The sequence below is a fragment of the Notechis scutatus genome, chromosome 1 (assembly GCF_049901735.1).
Source record: "Notechis scutatus isolate UNSWTSFEM ecotype Mainland chromosome 1, rNotScu1.2, whole genome shotgun sequence".
In the NCBI taxonomy this organism is placed as follows: Eukaryota; Metazoa; Chordata; class Lepidosauria; order Squamata; family Elapidae; genus Notechis; species Notechis scutatus.
In genome coordinates, this window is record NC_142009.1 from 277,912,180 (window position 1) to 277,922,898 (window position 10,719).

A 10,719-nucleotide genomic window follows, 5' to 3' on the forward strand; every position below is an offset into this window, starting at 1 on the left:
AAAAATCTGTTGACCTTGTGCCACTCTATTACAGATTTGTAGAGAAGCAGAGATGGCTTCAGATACAATAATACTGTTTCCTAATGTGGCCAATCTCTCTGATGTGAACAGGCAATGTGCGCATTGGCATTAAAGCCAATTTTTGCAGAACCCCTGCCTAAAGATGCTAATGGTCTTGGACCTCAACACTATCTTAGACCCCATGGATGCTTTCGTTTGCAGTACAGACATATGGCTATATAATGCCCAATCAATAATTAACAAAGGCAAGTAGCATTTGTCTAGTGAGGATTAAATTTTGTTGAAAACAGTTGATTCTCCCCCCGTCCCCAAAGTACAGTGGTACCTCAGCACTCGGCAGCTCTGAAAGTCGCTGAATTTGGTACTCCTTGCATTATGATGTGAACATTTTGTCCCATCGTTTGTTCAGTACTTGACACACAAGGTAGAAGTTGTTGATGTTGGCTGCCTCGCTACCTTTTCCAGCCGAAAACAGAAGTCATGTGTTAAGTCACATAGTTTGTTTGGCACTCATAATACTCCTCGTACCTCCCAGAACCTGGGTGTTTTCTAGTTTTTCTCTATACCTTATTATCACCTATAAGGAGCCATTACATTTGTGGAAATCACTAAGTAAAAAAATTCAAATGGAAGTTATATTATTTGCATAATACTGTAGGTTTTTTTTTCTTCAGATGAGATTTCCTACATTCATCATTTTGTCTCAAAATATAAATAAGAATCAGAAGACAAATGTAGCAATCATCAAAATTGCAACAATATGATTAACTTTAATTAAATCAGTTATAATTATGAAAATATTTACAAGTGGAAGACATAGAACATACCTTTAAAATGTTTACAGCCTTTGCTTGTAACAGCAGAATAGCTAGCTTTTCTTGGCTGATGCAACATTTCAATTTACAGCTGTGTAAGTATATATATATATACATGTATAAAAATACAACTTCTAGTTGTCCTTGAAAAAGAAACTATAAATATAAGAAAATTTCTTGCTAGCCATTCAACAAATGTTGCTTTCATTTTATTAGATAGTTCCTTTACTGAACAAATTTCTTCCATTTTATTTCGGCTTCAATCATAAAAATCAGGAAGTGTTGAATGTTTCACACTTGATATATCCATAAACTGCATAAATTCTGTAAATATTTCTTAGAGTTGTCACTATTCTATTGCATTACACAACAAATAAAGATCTTAGTAGGTTATCAGGTATGTTTTAGAAAGTCCAGGAGTCTTCTACTGCTTATCCACAATAACAATTTATGATTGTTTCTTCTGGTAGTATAGCAGAAGTTTCATGAAGAACAGGATCCTATGGAAAGAAATCCCTCTTTGGCCCAATCTTGTGCCATAAATCAAAGAGACAAGTTCTTCAGTCTTTAGCATCTCCTATTCCATCAGCATTAATAGCAAACATGGCTTCTGCTTCAGGGAGGCAAGGTGAATCATATATCTTGCATATCCTAGTTTCACCACGACCTTTTCTCAAGTAAAGCCTAACCAGACAAATTAATGCAGTTATTAAAATAAAAAGTAATGAATTAATAAATAAAACACTAGACATTTATTCAACATGTTCCATTCTATCAACCAGAGAATATTCTGGTCAACATTCAATTGATTATTGGTGTTTTAAGGTTTTCTTCATCCATTAATACTACTGGAAACTCAAACAAAATGGTCAGGTAGAATAGGTAAGTGAGTTAAAAGAAAACGCTGATTTGACAAACCGAAAAAAATTCCTACTTCATTATCTTTGTTAACACATAGTTACATAACCAAATCCAATGCTGAACACTGGCCTCTTGTATTTTTTGCTGCTTTCTCTTACTCCTCACAAGTGCGACAGATAAGTACTGTCCCAGTGCCATGAGTCAAATAAAATTGGTTTCCTACGGAAAGTTGTGCATTTGGCCTGATTGCCCAACAGCACATTGATGTGCCAAGAACATCAACAGCAGAGCACAATATTATCCAAAATACTTGTGTATTTGAATATCTGAAAGGGCTAAAGAAGTGATTAAGTGGCCTTCTATTAAGTTATTGCAACTTACAAATATGCATATTTATATTAAATATACAATTATTTTTGCTTTCAACTACTGTTTTACAACATACCATTATGACAACTTTGTAGGGTAATTTTCTTCATTAAGTTGGTAGCTAAAGATTCAAACTTAGCTTTATACTTCTAGAAGATACAAAGCGGAAGTCCAGTATAGTAAAAGGTAAAAAATTTATACAATCTGAAGAGAAACCAGAGTATTTCTTTGTTTCCTGCCTTTTTCCTATGTGCTCTATGTCCCCTCTGTGATTTATCAGATGATGTTCCTGTTGTGTTAATTTACTGGACTATGCTCCTGTTTGCCTATCTTATTTACTGTAAACATATTTGCTTATATAAAACTGGTTTGTGTCAGCATTTCTGACTCCATTTAGACACCGGCTGTGCAATTCTCTGACACATTAACATTATTTTTCTACATAGTTACTGTATTCTCCAAAGCTTGCATTCACTTCCAAATATTTAATTGAATATTTTGAAGACATGACATAACAATTGCTTATAACTATTATACAGTATTCATAATCAGGATTACTTTTAATTAGATCTTCTGCAATTCCATCGTGTAACCAACCCTTTTTGTCCTCTTGGAACTGTATGACTACTGTTCACATGCTTCTAATTCTTGAGGCTATCATCTCTAGAACATCCTCTGAAATCTATAGACAGTGGACCTGAGGCCACCTTGTGGTGGAAACGAGTTACAGGAAGCACAAAGATTCTAGGTTTTGTACTACTTCTACAGCATCTGCTATTTGTTGTAATGCATTTTTTTTTATTGTAAAGTCTTTTACAAAACAAAATGTAACTTTCCATAATTTTTATCTCTAAATTGTTTGTCACCAGCTCTCTCCAACTGATGTCACAAACTCCACCACCTAATTAAATTCTTGAATTTATTTTATAAGGTAGATCTAATGCACACCTGGATTTCTTGAACCAGGGTGGTTTATAAAATAAGCAGACTTTTACAGAGAATATTTAATAGCTTGAGGGGTATTATTTTATGTTCTGCTTTTTAATCGAAAGTATTTTTATTCTGTTTTTCTTTGTAAAAAGCACTCAGAGATGTTAGTGATCTTGAGTGAGAATAGAAGCTACAAATCACCAATCTCTATTTAAACAAAACCTGGCTTCATTGTCTACAAAAAACTGACATCGCATTGAAGTTTCATTCTAATTTTCACAAAATTTCTAATTAACTGAAAGCATGAAAACTGTTTCACTAAAACTAGCATCTGCAATCCTACCTGGTTGTTGAAGCGTGTGCGATAATATTCCCTCCAATAGGTTTCTTAGGATCTGCAGCAAACATTGCAGCTCCATCTACTTGTGCTACCACCTGGTTTGTGATTACAACTGCTACACCAAACTGTTGTGAAAGAAACATACAATCAGTTTCAGCTTCTTCACTATAAACTGGAAAAAAAATGAAGAGAGAGAGAGGCACAGTGGCTTAAGGAAGCTGGATCTGTGCACCAGAAATTGTCATCACTCCAGTGGTTTGAGCCCTGGAAGTACCACAGAACAGGGTGAGCTCCCGTCACTGACCTCTAACTCCTACCCATCCCACCCAGGATTTTGAAATCATTATTTTGAGTAGATAAATGGGTACTGCTTCGTTGGGAAAGGGTAGCTGTGCAAGAATAGGACCCCTGCCTGGACATGAAAGCGAGATAGGCAGAAGAGGCCACAGAAGATGTCATCAATCCGAACGCTGCTAGCCAGCTGGTGCAAGGTAATTTGCTGCATGGTGCACCGTGGACGAGCATGCAGGCACAAAATAAACTAGCAATTAGGTTGTCAGGATTAATCTGTAAAGTGTAGATTCCTCCCCACCCCCCAAATACAAAATAAATAACTGAAAAATCCCCAAGTGGCTTGGGACCACACATTGCTACAAGGATCTTTATGCAAAACATTGCAAGTGGATCTAATGATTACCTCATCTGCAAGTCGAAGCAACATGCGCAGGAATCTGGCTAAATGCATCTGCCTGGCTGATAATTCCCCTCGGCCAGAGTAGTCTGTCCGGTAAAGAGCTGTGGCGCTGTCCACTATCAGTAAAGCATATCTAAAAGAAAAAAAAAAGAATATTTTCATGTACTGGTTTTAATTCTTGCCCTCCAAACATGTTTGCTTTTCTGGATGGTCTGGCCAATTTTTAGTATACTTCAGGGGTGTCCAACCTTGGTGACTTTAAGACTTGTGGACTTCAACTCCCAGAGTTCTGGGGAGTTGAAGTCCACAAGTCTTAAAGTCACCAAGGTTGGACACCCCTGGTATACTTCAATTGAATACATAAGTATCAAAAAAAAAAGGAATACAGGTAGTCCTTGACTTACAACAGTTCATTTAGTGACCATCCAAAGTTACAATGTCACTGGAAAAAGTGACTTCTGGCCATTTTTCACACTTAACGACCATTAGTCACGTGAGCAAAATTCAGGCGCTTGGCAACGGACTCATTTATGATGGTTGCAGTGTCCCAGGTTCACGGGAATGGCTTTTGCGACCTTCTGACAAGTAAAGTCAGCGGGGAAAGCCAGGTTCATTTAACAATTGTGTCACTAACTTAACAATTGCAGCGATTCACTTAACAACTGCGGCAAGAAAAAGGTAGCAAAATTCACTCAACACGTTTAGCTTAGCAAGAGAAATTTGGGGCTCAATTGTGGTTATAACTCAAGGACTACCTGTATACCCCTACTGCTTCTCCTGAGCAAGATAAAGCCATGTTAGCAATATTTACAGCCTTACCAGGATGAAAACCAAAACCAAATGACAACTGAAGCAGCGAGAACAACCTTAATTTCCTTGGTATCCATTGAAGTTTCACCTTGAGTTCTGTAAAGCAGGCATGGCTAAAATAATGACAAGCAGCCTCTGTACAGCTGTCCATCATCTCTTGCCAGGATAATGTGTGGGGGCCTTTGAGGCGGTTTTTGGAGTTCTGGACACTGCCTGGATTAGTCCCTCCATTTTTTTCTGGTGAGATTTCAGAGGTGGTTCACCATTGCCTCATTCTTGCTAAAGTTGACAGAAGGAGACTGGTCCAAAGTCACCTAGCTGGCTTATGCCTAAGGCAATCTAGAATTAACCATCTCCCAGTTTCTAGCCTGCTGCCTTTAATCACACCACCAAACTGGCTTCATCAGAATGATACTATTTGAAATGATTAAAGATGAAACATGGCTGTAATCAGTTAAAAATATCCTTAGATACGTTAGAATTAATAGCAGAATATGGTATAACGTAGGGGGAACAATAAAAGAAGGCACTTTCATGCAATTCAATATATGGTGATAAAGAGCATGTGGAATTTATTTATCAAAAGAATGCAACTTGTTAACAAAGTTTCTATTGAACCATTGTAATACATATTGTTTTGCCTTTAGCTAAGATTCTTAGAAGCAGGAAAACCTGTGGTAATCACAGCTTGTTTTGAAAAGCAATTTTATCATCAGAACTTTTATAGTGAAAGAACCAAATATGTTTTTTATGCCATTATATTTCCAATTTGTATAAAGTGAGGCATATCCTAAATTGGACATATTTTACATATAAATATTTTAATTTGTTCAAGGAGAAAACTCTGTTTCCTTGACTTTTTTTTTACCTTGATTCTGTCATCATAGCAGATGCTTGATATAGCAGCTGGGTTTGATGGTCTGTATTAAATCCTCGCGCATAAGCCACATTATCAAGAACATCACTACCAGACAAACCATATCTGGGGAAAGAAGGCAAAAACAGATCAATTTTACAGGAGTGGAAATAAATGCACGTGACTTAAAAACTGCCAACAGATAGCTCTACAACTCTTGTATTCAGGATGCAACACCAATAATTTCCAGATAGAAATACAGACCTCTCAGCCACCGCTAGCAAGCGCTCTGGACGGAAAGTGCCTTCTGTGTCTATGTACATGGCCTTCCCTTCACCACCACCTCGATCAATAGGAAGCTTAGAGGGGAATAAAGACAAATTCAGTTTACAGAAGTGAACTAAATTGCAAAGTTGCATCTTTCTACGATAGGGCTATTCCACACAACATTTTGTATTAATGTTATGCAAGGTGACCCTCTCCCCATCCAGTTACTCATCCGTTCTCTAATTTTGCTGCAGAGGAGGATCTCCCAATCTTCCAGGGCCAATCTAGTGTGTGTATGAGAAAGAAATTATCTGCCCTGTCAGTGAACACACATCATTGGCTATAATTTATTATATTAGGCTGTTGGGGAGTTGTCTTATCATCATCTAGAAATACAAACTGATAACCAAACAAACCAAACTATATTATTTTGTTTGTAATTCTTAAAAGACTTTATTAACAGGTTGGTTAAAAGGAAAATGAGGAAAGGGGTAACTGAAGAGGCCAATTTAAGATAAGCTTTAGATGACAACAATCAAACTACTAAAATATCTGTAAACCATCTAATATAGAGCTTATATACCAGAATTAATATTTAGTTGATGAATTTTATGGGGCACGTTTCATCAGATAAAACATTAAAGAAAATTGAGGAAAAATAAATTCATTCTAAGGGCTATCAGCTGAATTATGACAGCAAATAAATCCACTGTCGTGGAAAGAGCCAGTGGAAATTAGTTGTAGAAATAATTAAGAACCGTTTTCTATTATAGTATAAATTTTTTTTTAAATCTAAATTTTCAGAGCATCTACCCAATCTACAAGTTCCCAGTCCTGGATCTGCTATCAAATATCTCATTTAGCTTTCAGCTTCTTTAATGTCCTTGTGCTTAATCTAAAGATGTCCTCCTAATTGGCATATTTAAAGAACTGCAGCATTCTCCACCTCAGTGAAACCAAGACTTCCGAATCAGGGTCTTCAACCAAACATCTAATTCAGCCTTCACAGTCAAAAGGACTACAGAATTCTAATTTTACTGCATTATCTTCCCAGTCCCGAGAACCATGTAATTAAAATACATGGAATAAAATAAATTCTAAAGTTTTTTCTGCACAGTATTACACAAGGAGAATCTCTGTTGCTTACTTGACAGGTTACAGCCAAAGTGTGACATATCTGAGTCTTTCCTGTGCGGAATTCTCCAAACATCTCTGTTATTGACCCAGTTTCTATTCCACCTGGACAAGAAGTACAAAGTTCAGGCATATCACAATAACTATAGACTTCCAAATATGCCCATGAGATTATGTATCACACATTTAAATTCAAACGAGATCTGAAAACAGATCTGAAAATATTTATTTCTGCAGATATATCCCATATTGAACAAATTTACTTCTGAAATTCAAATACGTTTACATGTTTCAGTTACAAGAAATATAATGAACAGAATTCAGATAGCGGACCTTATTACGTAAATTAGCCATACTGCACAAGTTTTATTTTGATTTGTTATGAAAACTATTTAACATTATTCAACAACTAGATGCTTTTCATATAACTTTATTAGGATGTTATTGAATAAATTATTTTTGTAGCAACTCTTTTAGGAGAAATTAAGATATGACTAGACTTTAAGTAGCTTGGGAAACAATCTGTATAATTTTTTTTTAGCAATGGTCTATTTTTTTAGAAGCAAACTTCACTGTATTAAGTTTGCACAGCAGTGTAATATAAATATGAAATTCAAGATTTATGGAACCTCAAAATATGTTCTTTCCTCATATTAACACTAGAAGCAATCCAAAACCATGTATATTTATGTCATCTACTTTTGATTTATAACATGTAATAATGACTTCAGGACCAATTATAAATCAAATGTTGTACCTTGAAGAAGCTTATCAAGTTCTTTGGATCCAGTGGTAATTTGAATAATCTCTGAGCGTCTTTGGTGAAACTCTGTAGCTGTGGTGAATCCCATTGGAACTAACTTTGCTGCTTCAGCCTGCAAATGACAGTGAAATCAAAAGGTTGGTTTTATTTTACAACTCGGTTATTTCATTTGTAATTTTGTGTTAAAACTCTCACGTTTTGCTATAATCCTTTAAAAATTACAGTCAACCACTTGCAAAAAGTAGATAAAGTAGGCATGCTCCAGGTTTTCTCTCTTAAATGTTGTCACCTAATGGGACCTTGGAGATACTCTTTCTTGATGGCCCTTTGGAATAGCCTCCCACCTGAGATTTGAGGGATCCCTACTCTTTTAGTCTCCTAGTGGGCCATGGAAAGCTGGCTCTCGCCCAAGCATTAGGCTAGGATGGTATTGAGCCGAGAGGATGTCTGGTCTTATATCCTGGGGAGAAGGGCATTTCTATTTTATGAAATGTTATGAGCCACCAAGAATCATTATAGTAGAGGCCCATATAAGTCAAATCAATGAATCAATAAGATAATACAAATAATACTCAGTACTGCATAGATACATATTTTCTGAAAAGTTTAAAGCTAAGCATCATTACCAGGATTTTATCTGCTTTAGCTTCACTGATGCCTTTAATATTGAGCAATTCCTTCTTTGGTGCATAGGCAACAGCTTCAACTGTGTGAAAACCAGCTTCTTCCAATTTCTTCACATCATTTGCATTTATTCCACATTGCTATAGAAACAAATAATGTTATATAACACATTTAATATAGAACTCAAAGAGTTCTACACGTGTCAAATATAATGATTCAAATGTAATAGGTAACAAAACTAAACAATATTCTAATGTAAGAGTGAGCTCTGCTGAACTATGAGAGATTTGGTTCTGCAATCTGCAAAGATACTGTAGCATTTATAATCAGCTTTGTTCATTTCAATCATTTCCATCAATTTAAAGAAACAAAAGCAGAGCTTTAAATTCTTTAGTAAGTATAGTTTTTAGTAAAAAAATATATTCTAAGTTTTTAAAAATAAAACCAGTTATTTTTTTTAAAAAATATATTTTATATATTCATTATATATTTACATAATGAATCTATACATAACATTGTCTTCCTTTTTGCGCATAAGCAACAAGTAACAAAAATACACCTAAGAGTTATCTGTCATATTTATATGGCCTCCCATTTCACAGAAGCAACTCTGGGCAATTTACAATAATCAATAAAAATATATAAAAACAGGCTTTATAAAAGTATAAAACCATTATTAAAAATAAAAATACATTAAAAAGTAAAACTCATTTCAATAACACTTAAGATTTGGAAAATATAAAGATTTGGATAACGCTTAATTTAAGTCCTCCTTTTCTCAACTTCTTTTCAAAGGTTGCATAAAAAAGAAACAGGTCACCTGTTGTCAAGGAAAATATTTTATAATATCAGTACTGGTGGCAAGGAGCTTTCTTTCATCCACAATTTTAAAAAGCTACAATTAACGGTTTCACTGAAACTTACATTGAAACAGTACAGCTTGAAAACTATCAATAAAGACCCTGGGAATGAAAATACGACTCCAAACAGAGTTTTAGAGTAATACGTGTTAGTAATACGTACCTCTAAACGGGAAATGGGCTGAGGACCAAAGCTTTCCTCCTCCCTGGAGATATCTATGCTCTCGTCGCATTGCATTTGCATAGCCATGGCACAAAATATCCGATATTCCTATCAAGAGAGAAAAAAACCGAAGTCTGAAAAACACGGCACAAAAGCTAGCGGTGTGCAGCTTTTTAAAATGACCCTTTAATTTTATAGTCATACGGTAAATAATATCCCGTTATGTTTTCCTACGTGAAAAGAGTAACCGTATCCGGATGACAACCCACAAGCACAAACGCTGGAAATGTTATATGCGTTTCTTGGCATATCGCAGTCATTGACATTGAACAGGAGTAAAAGAGAGATTAAACATTATTAATAGTCCCCGTTTTATTCCTGACCGGAACTAAGACCGCGGTGTACAAATCCCCAAGCAACACCTTTCTCTCCCCAATTCTCTTCTTCCAACACCGCGAGCGAGCGAGAGGCCCAAAGGGAGACAGAGACGGTGGATTCCCCACGGCCTCTGGCCTCCAACAGCCGCCGCCTTCCGTGTGGAAACGGAACGCAGCTCGATCGAGCTTTCAAAGGTCGAGTGGTGGTGAATCGAGGCCGCTCGAAGGCCTGACGCAGCCGAGATCCTTCGGGGCCCCCGAGGCCGACCCGTCTAGGGCTCGTTTGCGTCTTCCACCTCCCGGTTCGGATTAACCCGCCACAGGTCACGTGACCGGCGCACAGGCGTAGAGACGTCTCCGCGAAACATGGGAGGGGAAACCCCCACCCACCCGGTATCCCTTGCGCATGCGCATTTCCTTGCGGGCTGTTAGGTCCGACGGAGAGGCGGCTTCCCAAGTTTGTCTTTCTTGAACAATCTTGTAGTTGACTTTGATTGGGGTTCTTTCCTTAAATTCTATCTAGAGAGCCATACTTCTCAAAATGCCAACTTCAACCCGAACCTTTTCGTGATTATTCATATATGCATCTTGTATCTGGGTGGGTGCAACTTCCTGAAACTTTTAAAATGTATGTTGGGAAAGTGATGTATTAAATAGAGAATATACGCGGTGGTGGAGAATGGCCGTTTATACCTTTTTGTTTGAAGGTCAACCCCCCAAATGCTGAATCCCCACGGAGATTTTGGAATGAGGATTGCTCATGGGTCTGTTAAAAGAATATTCCCTACCAAAGCAAATACGTATATTTCCCGTATTTAGTTACTTCGATAGACGG

General features: G+C 36.7%; 1 protein-coding gene across 1 annotated transcript; it reads right to left on the reverse strand.

The window, feature by feature from the left end:
* Window positions 1–771: 771 nt before the first annotated feature.
* RAD51 (RAD51 recombinase) lies at window positions 772–10,234 on the reverse strand. Its single transcript, XM_026664575.2, has 10 exons — window positions 9,930–10,234; window positions 9,508–9,615; window positions 8,487–8,624; window positions 7,855–7,972; window positions 7,111–7,202; window positions 5,961–6,055; window positions 5,709–5,822; window positions 4,034–4,163; window positions 3,340–3,461; window positions 772–1,520 (listed from the first exon to the last, which is right to left on the reverse strand). Exons 2-10 carry the CDS (start codon window positions 9,592–9,594, stop codon window positions 1,397–1,399), a joined length of 1,020 nt encoding a protein of 339 aa, XP_026520360.1. The 5' UTR covers window positions 9,595–9,615; window positions 9,930–10,234; the 3' UTR covers window positions 772–1,396.
* Between the last annotated feature and the right edge of the window lie 485 nt (window positions 10,235–10,719).